Source organism: Microcaecilia unicolor, chromosome 6, assembly GCF_901765095.1.
Source record: "Microcaecilia unicolor chromosome 6, aMicUni1.1, whole genome shotgun sequence".
Classification (NCBI taxonomy): Eukaryota; Metazoa; Chordata; class Amphibia; order Gymnophiona; family Siphonopidae; genus Microcaecilia; species Microcaecilia unicolor.
Genome location: NC_044036.1, coordinates 189,373,201 through 189,387,980, shown reverse-complemented (window position 1 = coordinate 189,387,980; position 14,780 = coordinate 189,373,201). Strand labels below are relative to the sequence as shown.

At 44.9% G+C, this 14,780-nt stretch overlaps 1 protein-coding gene across 1 annotated transcript in view; it reads left to right on the top strand.

Annotated features, from left to right (window-relative positions):
- RBM6 (RNA binding motif protein 6) overlaps positions 1 to 14,473 on the top strand; it is a 631,054-nt gene extending 616,581 nt beyond the window's left edge. Inside the window, 2 exon segments of the mRNA XM_030205417.1 lie at positions 4,642 to 4,737; positions 14,269 to 14,473. Of these exon segments, the coding sequence (XP_030061277.1) occupies positions 4,642 to 4,737; positions 14,269 to 14,398 (226 nt within the window). The 3' untranslated portion in view covers positions 14,399 to 14,473.
- Positions 14,474 to 14,780: the final 307 nt, after the last annotated feature.

Sequence of the window (14,780 nt, the reverse complement as noted above, 5' to 3'; positions counted from 1 at the left end):
TGTCCATGTCCATTGACTTATGTGGGAAAAAACAAATGCGCTATTAAGACTCGTATTATTGAGCATAGAAGCTGCATTAGCTATGAGATTGTTAGTGCACCCCTGGTTGAACACTGGTATGATAGAATTCATACAGTTTCTGACCTTCAGTTTTTTGTATTCAAAATTTTAAAGGTGTCACGGAGAGGAGGTGGCATAGAAAACTGTTGAGAGAAGAGGGCTATCTACAATATGAATTCATTATGCCCACAGGTTTGAAACACAGACCTAGAGCTTATACATTTTCTATAGGAATACCATCTATTGTTGGCCTTTGTTGGGTACATGGTTTTAAGTATTTATGTAATTAGTTTAGCTTCTTTTTGGTATTTGATGTGTATTAGGAGAGATATCTCCTGATCTATATTTATTTTTTTACATTTATATATTTCCCTGCCTGTTCATCATTTTGTATTTTTAACTGGTCCTGTTTTAGTTTTACCGGTTTTAATCTAACCATTTTTACTTCTGTCTGGCTTATATGCGACATGGAAGAACTGGCATATTTGCATATGTATGAGACATATTTAACTATGGTACATTTCCAGCACAATGTTTTCAAACTGATATGATGGCTGTTTGAGGCTTCTACGTCTGACCTGTGCTTTCCCTTTGGTAAGTCATATATTCTATTACAGAGACTTTAAACTGCGGCTGCAGTGCACCTTTTTAGTCGGCCCCCTTTTCTTAGCTGATTTTTTATTCTAACCGGTTTTCACTTGTTTACTGGTTAATATTTTTATGTTTCTAAGCATAGCTTTTAATGTTTACCTAGCTTTCCAACTGGTTTTTATATTTCATTATCATACAAGGTTTTAAATTATCTTTTATTGAACTTTTAATCTAAAATGAGACTTGGGGACAGTTTCTTTACCGCAATTTTAAATCACGCTTTAGACAGTTCACCCAGTCTCTGTTATAACTGATTATTGTAAGGGTAGTTTGTAGCAGTCCATTTACATTTATGTTTTCCACATGATACTTTGTATACATGTTTCAAGGTTCTTTCATAGAGGTATTTTTACAGTGTTTCTGTGACTTGAACACTATTTTTTATTAGGTTTTCTGGTATTGGTTTTATAATAATTTTTTAGTATGACATTTCTCTTTATCTCATATTTTATTTAGATTTAGAGACTTGTCTAACTTTAATGTATTTTTAACATTTGCATATGTAATTGCCTTTTCTCAGCTTTCCTTGTGATTTACAAGTATTTCTGTGCCAGCAATTATGCACCTCTTTGTCCTATAGAGGTATGTTTTAGTTTTATTTATCCCTTATGTTTTTTTTGTTTTTAATCAGATGGGGGTTTTTTTTAAGTTTATTATACTTTTTTACACATAAGTTTATTTATTTTTTTTATTTCATGGTTCACTGCTTTCTATTATTTCAGTAGTTAATAGTGCTTGGTTTTTATCATTTTACTGTTTCCTTGTATATATATATAGCATGGTATGTCCTCCATATACAGTTTACTTATTTAGTAATTTTTGTGTAACATACGTGTGTATATTTCTTGTTGTTAGTGTTCAGTTGTGACCCCTAAGGCAGGCAGGTTTCCCCGCTGAAACATAGTTTGAATAAAGTTTGATTAAGCAACATCTCCTGTAGTGGTTCGTTTCCTGGTTGACAGCCCAATCCTGTAACCACTAGGCTATTCTTACAGTTAACAACTTTGTTTTCTCTGGGTATGCATGCATGGTAATAGGCTTTTCTCCAAGGACAAGCAGGCTGCTTGTTCTCACGATTGGGTCGTCGTCCGCGACGGCCCAAGAGATCAGCAAATCTTTAAGCAAACAAAAACTTTGTAGAACGCACCGGCGCGTGGGCAGAGTGAACCGCGTATGCGTGAACAGCTTTCCACCCGCAGCGCGAGCGTGCCCTCAGTTCTTTTTCATCCGCATCCTGGAATTACGAGCTATCTGGAACGCTCTAAAGGCTTTCAGAGACCGGCTGTCCAACCACATCATATTGATTCAGACAGACAATCAGGTTGCTATGTATTACACCAACAAGCAGGGGGGCACTGGATCTCGCCCTCTGTGTCAGGAAGCCGTTCGGATGTGGCTTTGGGCATGTGGCATGTTTCTCCAAGCCACGTATCTGGCAGGTGTAAACAACAGTCTGGCCAACAGGTTGAGCAGGGTCATGCAACCTCACGATTGGTCACTCAACATGGGCGTTGTCCTCAAAATCTTCCGAACGTGGGGCACCCCCTCAGTGGATCTTTTTGCCACTCAGATCAATCACAGGGTCCCTCAATTCTGTTCCAGACTTCAGGCCCACTACAGACTGGCATTAGATGCTTTTCTCCTGCATTGGGGGAGAGGTCTTCTCTATGTGTTTCCTCCCATAGGGAAGACTTTGCTGAAACTCAAGCAAGACTGCGGAACAATGATTCTGGTTGCTCCCTTCTGGCCTCATCAGATCTGGTTTCCTCTTCTTCTGGAGTTGTCCTCCAAAGAACCGTGGAGATTGGAGTGTTTTCAGACCCTCATCACCCAGAAGGAGGGGTCGCTTCTACATCCCAACCTCCAGTCTCTGGCTATCACAGCCTAGATGCTGAGATCTTAGAAGTTGCCTCTTTAGGTCTTCCAGGAAAGATTCCACAAAAAAGTGTTATTCTTTCAAATGGAGGAGGTTTGCCGTCTGGTATGACAGCAAGGCCCTAAATCCTTTTTCTTGTCCTACACGGACCCTGCTTGAATACCTTCTACACTTATCAGAGTCTGGTCTCAAGACCAACTCTGTAAGAGTTCACCTTAGTGCAATTAGTACTTATCATCAACGTGTAGAAGGTAAGCCTATCTCTGGACAGACTTTAGTTGTTCGCTTCATGAGAGGTTTGCTTTTGTCAAAGCCCCCTGTTAAACCTCCACCAGTGTCATGGGATCTCAACGTCGTTCTCACCCAGCTGATGAAAGCTCCTTTTGAGCCACTGAATTTCTGCCATCTGAAGTACTTGACCTTGGAAGGTCATTTTCTTGGTGCTGTTACTTCAGCTCGTAGAGTCAGTGAGCTCCAAGCCCTGGTAGTGCATGCACCTTAAATCAAGTTTCATCATAACAGAGTAGTTCTCCGCACTCACCCTAAGTTCTTGCTGAAGGTGGTGTCGGAGTTCCATCTTAACCAGTCAATTGTCTTGCCAGCATTTTTCCCCGTCCTCATACCCGCCCTGGTGAAGGCAAGTTGCACACCTTGGACTGCAGGAGAGCATTGGCCTTTTATGTGGAGCAGACAAAGCCCTACAGACAGTCCGCCCAATTGTTTGTTTCTTTCAATCCCAACAGGAGGGAAGTCACCTTCGGAAAACGCCCAATCTCTAATTGGTTAGCAGATTGCATTTCCTTCACTTATGCCCAAGCTGGGCTGACTCTAGAGGGCCATGTCACGGCTCACAATGTCAGAGCCATGGCTGCGTCAGTGGCTCACGAAGTCAGCCTCTATTGAAGAGATTTGCAAGGCTGCAATTTGGTCATCAGTCCACACATTCACATCTCACTACTGCCTTCAGCAGGATACCCGATGCTACAGTCGGTTTGTGCAGTCGGTGCTGCAGCATCTGTTCGGGGTTTAGAATCCAACTCCACCCTCCTAGGCCCATTGTTGTACTGTTCCAGGCTACACTCGCACTTAGTTATGTTTCTTTTCAGGTCAATCTCTGTTATGTCCTCGCCGTTGCGAGGCCCAATTGACCAGTGTTCATTGGTTTGAGTGAGCCTAGGGGCTAGAGATACCCCAATCGTGAGAACAAGCAGCCTGCTTGTCCTCTGAGAAAGTGAAGATACTTACCTGTAGCAGGTATTCTCTGAGGACAGCAGGCTGATTGTTCTCACAAACCCACCCTCCTCCCCTTTGAGTTGTTCTAGGTCTCTGTTTTGCTTTTTATTAAACTGAGGAAGGCACGCTCACACCGTGGGCGGGAAGCCGTATGCACATGCGCAGTTCGCTCTGCCCGCGCGCCGGTGCGTTCTACAAAGTTTTTGTTTGCTTAAAGATTTGCCAATCTCCTGGGCCATCGCGGACAATGACCCAATCGTGAGAACAATCAGCCTGCTGTCCTCAGAATACCTGCTATAGGTATGTATCTTCACTTTATTTATTTTTTTAATGAAGCATTTCCTCCTATACTGTTTCAATTTTCTGTAAACTATCTGGGACAGGAAACTTGAACTTCTCTGTATCATAATAATTAGATTGCAAGAGGAGATATTTACATTTGAATATATCTGCTTTCCAAGCATGGGAAAGGTGAAAGCTTCTGGAAGTCTGGCTACAACTCCTTTGGAACATTTTCTTCAGTCTTTACAAACTGCATTGTAGTCCAAATCTTTTGGTTGAAATAATTTCTTGCCTCCTCTCTTCTTATGTAGATAAGAATGTTTTTGCACTTTTTTTTCTCCTTATTCCTCTCCGTGTTAGGTTCTCATTTTCTTTCATGTTTATTGTACTTTTGAGAAAAACCAATAAAATGTATTGGGGGGGGGGGGGGGGGGGGGAAAGAAAGCTTCTGTATGATTACTTACTATTCACTGTAAATTAACTTAAGGAGAGTAGTAGGGAGTTTTGCCTATTGCTTTGAAATTGTGTTTGTTTTTCAGAAACCGTGAACTCATGAGCACAGTGGACACTGACAGTAATGAAAAAAAGAGCCAAGAGTTGCTCAGAGATTCAACAGCAAAGTCAGCTCGGAGTTGGTATGTTACAGAAAGATGTCCTGGCAGTGTGGGCCTAAGCACGTGCTTTCTCACTAAGAGAGTGATGCCTTGTCCTGACTGTGTCACAGGTCTTCCACTCAGCCATCTCTCTCCTCTTCAATCTGTTCAAAATTCTGCTGCACATCTAATATTTCGCCAAAGCCACTATGCCCATATATAGCCCTCTTCTGAAGTCACTTCACTGGCTCCCTATCCGTTTCCGTATACAGTTCAAGCTCCTTTTATTAACCTATAAGTGCATTCACTCTGCTGCCCCTCACTACCTCTCCACCCTCATCTCTCCCTACATTCCTTCCCAAGAACTCCGTTCACTAGGCAAATCTCTCCTAATTGCACCCTTCTCCTCCATCGCTAACTCCAGACTCCGTTCCTTTTATCTCGCTGCACCTTATGCCTGGAATAGACTTCCTGAGCCGTTACGTCAAGCTCCATCCCTGGCTGCCTTCAAATCCGGGCTATATGGTCTGTGCCAGAGCCGGTGGTGGGAGGCAGAGATAGTGCTGGGCAGACTTATACGGTCTGTGCCCTGAAGAGCACAGGTACAAATCAAAGTAGAGTATACACAAAAAGTAGCACACATGAGTTGTCTTGTTGGGTAGACTGGATGGACCGTGCAGGTCTTTTTTCTGCCATCATCTACTATGTTACTATGTTATGTTACTAAAGGCCTACCTGTTTGATGCTGCTTTTAATTCCTAACTTGTCACCTACTTGTACCTTATCTTGTCTTCCTCTCTTCAATAGTCCCTTTTCCCTGTGCATCCTATCTGTCTGTCCTACCCTTATCCCTTATTTGTCATGTCTGTCTGTCCTGATTTAGATTGTAAGCTCTTTTGAGCAGGGACTGTCTTTTCTTCATGTTCAATTGTGAAGCGCTGCGTATGACTGGTAGTGCTATAGAAATGATTTGTAGTAGTATGTACACTATGTGTACTGAAACAGGCTTTTCTGTCGCTACACCACAATGCAAAATCTGCTTTCTTCCAAATCATACAGCAGATTTATCCCTAAACTCCTGCTACAGACAAGTTATGGCTCAGTCTGCCTTTTTGTCCTCTCTAGAGACATACTGCTGTGTACTCTGTTCTCTTTAACACACAGCTCCATCAGCTCTCATCTTTCCCCAGAGATATGTCACAGTCTGCTCTTTCTCTGCGTAGACTTTCTGAGAGCTTTCCTACCTCTTACACACACACACATACACACACAGCTCAATCTCCTCTTTCCTGTTCGTAGACATGTTTGCTCTGCACTCCCTTATTCACAGCTTAGTCTCCTATCATCTTCCTCTTCAACACAGTCTATCTTCCCCTTTATACATGGCAAAATCTTCTTTCATCACCTTTGGGCATATTACAGTCTGCTGTGCTTCCCATAATGCATATGTAACCCGGGTCTCGCCACTAGCTCAGTCCTACCCAAGCCACAGGAATAACAACAACACTTTTTCTTCAACAGATTTTATTTCATCAGGCCCCATGTTGGGCATTTTGTATAGCCCGGGATTCGCCACTAGCTCAGTCCGACCCAGGCCACAGGAATAACATTTTTTTCTCAAATGCTCTGTTCTTGCCTCTATGCATCTCACCATTCACTTAGTCACCGGTTCCACCATTCAAGCTTGGGAGTAGGTCAGTGTTCTGGAATAGAAATTCAGGGATTTGGAAGCATTCAAGAGAACTTTGGGGTACTGCTTTTCTCAGTCCTGGAGCACCCGCTCTCCTCTCTCACCAAATAATCGCGTTGCACTCTGTTAGTTTTATCAGAATGAAAACTCAACTTTACTGGAACTGTTGCAACCAGCAGTCAAACTCTTCAACTCTGTTATATCCACTGTCTCTCTGGGACTATTCAGAGTAGTTTTGGCAACTCCAGCTTTTAGGAATATCCAGTACTGTACATATTTACATATGGTCCTGTCCTTTACCCATACTTTCGTGAAGGAATAAATCCAAGGCGGTTTCCAAACTCCTGATTTCAAACTCAATTCTTGCAGGCACATACCATTTATGCTGTCCTCCTTCCAGCAGTGCACTCGCAGGACTATTCTCTGGCCTTGGAAGGCTTTCCCCTGTCCTAATCCTGCTTCCAGGTTGGATTTCCCTTGTCCACCTGAAGCTCACTGTCCTTCCATTGCCACTTATCAGGGCAGCAACGACTCCTACATCTAGCCAATATTTATTTTTGGCATGCCACTTTCTCCGAGGACAAGCAGGCTGAATTCTCACAGTTGGGTCGACTATCCGTGTCGGCCCGGGAACCGGCATTATGCATAGCAGAAAGAAAAAATTTTGCTAGAGCCTTCTGGCTCATGCAGCGCCGCACTGCACATGCGCAATGTGCCTTCCTGCGAGTTGCGCAACCGCGCTCCTCGGTTTATTTTCTTCCGCACAAATAGCAGCAGTAGTTTCTGTGGCTCCTCTGTGTTCCTGGGAAAGAGCCTTCATTGGTTTCTTTGCGAGTTTTCTCCTCTTTTCTACCAAAAAAAAAAAAAAAAGTTTTCCTTAGGTTTTGTTTAGTTTCTTTTTCCCCACATACAAATTTCCTTTATTTTTCGTTGTGGCCACCTTTAGGCTTCTCAGCGGGTCCTATCCTCTTTTCTGCCCTTTTTTCTTAACACAATTGCAACTTTTGATTTAGCCAGCGCTGTCTTCCCTTCCATGTCATTGAAGACTCCCAGCAGCTTAGGTACCCATTCGTGCTACATCCAGTGACTTGGGCCCAACCATAGCCCGGCATGTTGTGTCCTTTGTCTTCGTATGAGAAGTCCAGAGAGAGAATCATTTTGGGGCTTGGTCTTGTCCTTTGACATCTGCGTCAACATCGAGGGCCGCATTGACGTCGGGAGTGGAGGTAGGCATGGCTGCTGAGAGGCTACGACACACTGGGAGTAGCGAGGCATCAAGTGGGTCTCCACCTGCCTCGAGGTCTCCTACTATGCAAGCCCCCCGGGACTGTCCATCGTCGGACCCAACCCTGAGGCGACGTGGGGGATTCAACATCCTCGTTGGCACCGAGGAGCCTCGGTGAGGTGCATCGAGCAAAGGCTAAGAAGCACCAAAACCGTTCTCCTTTGACACATGGTGCCGAGAGCTCCGGGGCGCCGAGGGAATCTGCACCCGAGAAGCGTTGATGCCGGGAGGACCGCTCCCCCTCCATACAGGAGGTGCTGATGCGTTGGTCTCTCAGCAGCCCAGTTCCTGCTCCCGAGCCTCAGGCGACTCTGCCACCGACTGCTCCACTGGCCCCGCAACCTTTTCCAATGGCGGCTCTTGACAAGCGCATTCGAGCCTTGTTTCCAGAGCGTCTGGAAGGACTGCTGCATCAATCGGCATCGGGGGAGTGCTTGAGCTTCCGTACCATCTGTTGAAGCTGTGTCTGGCCCTCCACCCGCGGTGCAGTCCCCGAGCTCAGCTCTGCTTGCGGCTCCAGTATAGGCTGCCACCCAGGTCGACTCCCCATAGATGTTGATGGAGGAAGCTTCACCGCAGTCCATGCGGGAGTCGGCCCCTCGACATCGCCATCGGGACCATGTGTCTTCGGCATCGAGGCAGGCTCGGTCTCAGAAGTCACTGAGGGAAGTGCTCTCCAACACCGAAGAGGAGCGCTCGTAGGAGTCAGAGGAAGATCCCAGGTACTTCTCCTCAGATGAGTCATTTTAGGATTCCCTCTGAACCTTCCCCTCCACCTGAAAGGAGACTGTCTCCTCCTGAGAGCCTCTCCTTTTTTGATCTTTTTTTCAGGAAATGGCTCAGGCCATTCCATTCCCCGTAGATGTGGAGGATGAGCCCTAGGCCTGAGATGCTTGAGGTCCTGCACTACACCTCTCCACCTAGAGAGGCAGTGACAGCTCCTTTGCATAAGGTACTTGGGGAAGTCCTTATGCGAAACTGGGCATCCTCTCTGTCTGTCCCCGTTGTCTGAAAGAAGACAGATTCCCAGTACCGGATCCACGGGGAGCCTGGGTTGATGAGGTCTCAGTTACCCCACAACTCCATGGTGGTGGACTCCGGTCTCAAGACAGCCAAGAGTTCTAGGGACTATGCTTCGGCACCCCCAGGCAGAGAAGCTAGGACCTTGGATTCTTTTGGGAAAAAGATGTATCAGGCCACCATGCTCGCTGCCTGTATTCAGTCATACCAGCTCTTCACGAGTATCCACTTTCAGAACTCGGTACGGCAGCTGTCTATTTTGGTCGATGCTCTCCCTCCGGAGCAGACCAAACCCTTTCGCTAGCTGGTCAAGCAGCAGAAGGCGTGTTGTAAATTCTTGGCCAGGGGTGCTTACAACACTTTTGATGTAGCATCTAGGATCTCTGCTCAAAGTATAGCAATGCGCAGACTCTCATAGCTGCATATTTCTGACCTGGACCATTCGGTCCAGCAGAGGATCGCAGATGTTCCTTGCCGGGGGGATAATCTTTTTGGAGAGAAGGTGACTGATCTGGTTGACCAGATCAAAAAGCATACTGATGATATGGCTTCTCTCTCCCACCGGGCGCCTTCTGCTACCACCTCCTCATCTATGAGGTATATTGGTGGGTCCCGGAGTGCGCCCTATTCCTATTCTAGGCGTAGGTAAACGCCATCGTCTTGCCAGCCTACTCAGGCTCAGCCCCAGCATGCTCATTCTTGTCAACAGCGTGCGCCTAAGGCCCCTGCTGCTCCCCAGCAAAAACCAGGGACGGGTTTTTGACTGGCTCCAGCAGAGCATAACTGCCATAAAAGTGTCCGTACTGGACGACTTGCCGATTGTGGGGGAGGTTAATGATTTTTCACCAAAGGTGGCCTCTTATAACCTCTGACTGGTGGGTTCTTCAGATAGTCCATTTGGGACACACCCTAAATCTGGAATCCCAACCTCCAAATTGCCCACCGAGAGCTCATTCATTCAGCTCTCAGCACAGGCAGGTACTTGCAGAGGAACTCTCTGCCCTTCTAAAGGCCCATGAGGTTGAACCCGTTCCACCAGGGGAAGAAGGGCTGGGATTCTATTTTAGGTACTTCCTTGTGCAGAAGAAAACGGGGGATGCGTTCCATCCTAGACCTAAGGGCCCTGAACAAATTCCTAGTCGGAGTAAAGTTCAGGATGGTTTTCCTAGGCACCCTTCTTCCCATGATTCAGGAAGAAGATTGGCTATGCTCTCTGGATTTGAAGGATGCTTATACTCATGTCTGAATACTTCCAGCTCACAGGAAGTGTCTTCGATTTCGGCTGGGGATGCAGCACTTTCAGTACCGCGTGCTGCCTTTTGGCTTAGCATCAGCTCCCAGGGTCTTTACAAAATGTCTAGCTGTAGTCACAGCGGCACTATGCAGACTGGGAGTGCATGTGTTTCCCTATCTCCCGGTGCTCGGGAGTCCATGTGGATGACTAGTTGGGTGCTGGAACTACTAGGGTTCGTAATAAATTACCCCAAGTCTCTTCTCACTCCGATTCAAAAACTGGAATTCATTGGAGCATTGCTCGACACAAGAAAAGTTTGAGCCTATCTCCCCAAGACCCATACAGGCAGTCTTCTGTCCCTAGTGTCCAAAGTTCGAGCGTCTCAGCAAGTCACAACTCGACAGATGTTGAGACTGTTGGGGCACATGGCCTCCACAGTTTGTTACGCTCATGGCATGTCTACACATGAGATCTGCTTAATGAATCCTAGCTTCTCAGTGGCATCAAGCCACGGGGAACCTAGAAGATGTCATCCAGGTGTCCACCGACTTTGCACTAGGAACCCACCTGTTTATTTATTGCATTTGTATCCCACATTTTCGCACCTATTTGCAGGCTCAGTGTGGCTTGTTTGGGGTTACCTGCTTGGCTTATGGTAAACTATGATCAGAGCCTGCCCCATCTCCACAGAGTACTATCCGTGGTCTAGAGCATGAGTAAATATATTCTTCAAAGATTGTATAACACCCAGTCCCAGACACCTGTAGAACTCAGAATCATGTCCATCCAGTCCCGTTGCCTTCCCAAGCTTCAAATTCTGGATTATTGCAGTTATTTTCCCATCTGTTAACAGGGCATTTAAAAAAGCTACCTGTCCTTCACTCAGTGTCAGCCATTTCAGGGAACCACAGACAACTGTCTTATGTGATGCCCCTGTGTGACCCATAAAGATTTTGATAAAACTCCAGAAATTGGCATGTAGCATCCTCTGTTGATACCAGTGGCAAAAGTGTGTGTTTTGTCCCCTAACTAGACACAAAGAAACAACATGGCAAACAATTCACAAAATCCAATACGGCAGTGCAAAGGAGCAGATCACAATAGGGGGAAATTCTTTCAAAACACTTTAATCTTGTGAGGTTTCGCCCACACAAGGGCTGCCTCAGTGGCTGGAAATAACTAATAGCAAATAAAATAAAACACATTTTAGTTAAAAAAATAAATAAATAAATAAGACTTATTAGTTAAAAAAATTATACTTAAATACATAATAAACAAAAGAAATAATAACAGTAAAATACCACAACATGTGTAATAAACCATTGTTCAACCATTTTCAAAAAAAGCAAAACTTATCTATTAATCAGTAGGTCATCATGGTCCTACTGACAATATACCATAAATAAATAAGCACACACATAAAGTGATATTTCCCCCCAAAAATGTAAAATGAGGACACCAACCCAAGTAGTGTGCAACAACCACTTCACAACCTTTGTTCAAAACTAAAACAGACGAAAACCTTCTCTTAAAAATGTCATTAAAATACTTTGAAACAATTCCCATATACCATATATACAAAAGATCCCTTGCCATTTTTTTTCAAGAGATGGCAGCCTCGCACAGCAATTCAGCAGCAGAACTAGCAGCAATACTACATCTCCAGAAACAAAATGCCCTTAAATACATTCAGGTCATAGGTCATTGACCTGCATTCTTAAAGAATAAAAATAATGGCTCAATTGATTAAAAACCATTAAGGAGCCTTGATATTTCAAATAAAACATGCAAAATGATGTTAGATCAATAACCATATTAAATTGCCAGTGTTTTAATATCATATAAAAATTGACCCAGTGCCAAAAATAGCTAAAACTTGCTGCCAAGCCCAAAAAACAAATATTCTGAAAAGGCAGACTCATCCCCACCAGGAGCACTAAAAAAAAAATACCTAAAAAAAAACTTGGAACCAGAAAAAAGAGGAAAAAATAAAAAAAAAGCACTGAAAACAAGTCCTGATGACATCTCTGTGTTCCAACATCAGAGAAGAGAACCATATACTGATTTGAACCAATAACAGTTCCCAGGAAGCAGCAATCAACAAAAATAGACTTAAAAACAAAAAATGGGAACTAAGAGGATGTTAATAATTCCAGAGGAACCTTCCCCAAGGAAATAAAAGCAAATAGTGATAAAGATTGCACACTGCGTTGATATGTTGTGACTTGTGGTATAACGAGATCAGTAATAAACATAAATATATATCAAGGATGTGTCCCATGCAATGCCATTAAACTTGACTGACTGACTGACTGAATGGATAGACATTGATATATGTACACCTGCCTTTTTTTCACCCATATTACCAGAGCCATACTTGATAGTGTCATTTATGTCCACATGGACTAGCAGTATGGGGTAGATCAGTGTTTCTAAACTTCTTCAAGCCAAGTACTCCCTAAGTCAAAGAAATTTCATCTGAGTACCCCTGAACTAAATAAATAAACTCTGATCAGCTCTGGCAGAGGAACATTCCAAAAGCTAACATCATGTTGGTCCCAGTATCTGGTTTGTGCTTTCCTCTGTCTTCTCTTAACTTTATTGCCAGGGCCTTCTGTCCATGTCCATCATCCATCTTCTTTCTCCGTTCATAATATCTTGCTTCTCTGTATGTATTCCCCCCCCCCCCCCCCCCCCCAAGCTATGCAGCATCTCCTCTCTCTGTATCTCTCCTCCCCAGCCATGCAGGATCTCCTATCTCTGTATATGTATCTATCTTTCCCCCATCCATGCAGCATCTCCTCTGTGTGTGTGTGTGTGTCTCTCTCTCTCTTCCCCCAGCCATGCAGCATCTCCTGTGTGTGTGTGTGTCTGTCTCTCTTTCTCTCTTCTGCCAGCCATGCAGCATCTCCTCTGTGTGTGTGTCTCTCTCTCTCTTCTCCCAGCCATGCAGCATCTCCTCTGTGTGTGTGTCTCTCTCTCTCTTCTCCCAGCCATGCAGTATCTCCTCCGTGTGTGTGCCCCTCTCTCTCTCTCCCCCCTCAGCCATGCACCATTTCCTCTCTGTGTGCACCTCTCTCTCCCCCCAGCCATACACAGTCTCTTCTCTGTGTGTGCCTCTTTCTTCCCCCCCCCCCCAGCCATGCAGCATCTTCTCTCTGTCTCCCCTATCAAACAGTGCCCCCCTGACTCTCTCCTGCTTCTATCCAGCATTGCCCCATTTTTGTCCAACCACATCCAGCATCACCTCTCTCTCCCCTCCCACCACTGTCCTGGCTCTCTTTCCTCTTATCTCCCACTGTTCAGCATCACTTCATCTCTCTTCCCCTCACCCCACCATCCAGCACTGCCCCATCTCTCTATCTTTCCTACCCCACCCCCAGGCACTCATTTCTTCTCTGATACCTCCACTCATTACCTCTCCACTGCTGCCACTTGCTTGCCTGCCAGGCCACTGTATTCCTGTGTCTACAGTGGCAAATAGAAATGGAAACTCAGCCGCTGCCTCCCCAAACTTGTGGCTGCAAGCAAACCAATGCAATGTGTAGGGCCATAGCCTTGTGCATTCCGTAGGTGGCTCTTGCCAATCCTACCCCTCCAAAGCAGGAAGTTACATCATAGGAGCCAGGACTGGCAAGAGCTGCCAGCACCGCACACAAGGTTATATGTCCCTGTGTCTCATTTGTTTGCTTGCAGCCACGGTGTCAAGGAAGAGCAGGTGAGTGAAAGGTAGGCAGCAGAGAAGGGAAGGACAGATTCTGTATTTTCTTGCCACTGCAGACATGGAGAGGCAGTGGTTTGGCAGGTGAGCAAGTGGTGGCTGGATGCCATTTGCCTCTTACGGATGTCTCACGTACCCCTTGGAAGGTATGCATACTACTACGTGTTGGGAATCTGAGGTAGACCAGTGCTTCCCAAGTCCAATCCTGGAGTACCCCTTGCCAGTCATGTTTTCAGGATATTCACAATGAATATGCATGAACTTGATTTGCATACCGTTCCATTATATGCAAATTCTTTCATGCATATTCATTGTGGATATCCTGAAAACCTGACTAGCAAGGGGTACTCCAGGACTGGACTTGGAAAACACTGGGGTAGACTATCACAGATACCTTAAAGGTATAATCTCCCCTAAGGCTCAAGGATACCAGAACAGTATCATATCTCCCCAAGCTTGAAGACACCATAGCCATTTGACATTATCTTCTCCATGGGGCTACAGACAGCAGAGGAATGTAATATTATCTTTCCTAAGGGTTGCAGAGACTGCAAGAGCTTAATATAATCTGCTGAGAAAGTCACAGAGACTACAGGGCTATGAAATTATCTTATTTTATTCAGCAGATGGAAGGGCGGGCGGAAGGAGGCAGGCCTGGCAGCACAGGGAAAGACACAGAAGCGTCCTGCCAATGAGTCATATCGGGATGCAGTCAGGAAGGCAATGTTTGCCCTGTACAAGGACCTGGAGTAAAGAAGAAGATTTGCCTGCGGCCCCAGGACGCCATCAGTTTTGTTATTTTCTTTGAAATTATCATTGTTCTTGCTGCTAGGATTTTTTTTTTAATAAAAAAAAAATTTTATTATCAAGTTTCCATTTTTATTTATCTGTATTTATCCATTTTTATTTAAATGTCGGTGTAAGTACGTCCTTCGAGTCTGCTGTTTGGCTTTCTTCTTGTCTTTTGCTCTTTCTCACCACACTTAATAAAGAGACAGAGCTAAGAATGGAGTATAAAGCTGCTGCAAAATAACATAGGTTAAGCCATCATACCTGTGCACTATTTCCTTCTCCCCTCTCTGGTGCTGAAATCACTGTTTCCATGGGAACAAATGTAAAAACCATGTCAGCTAGT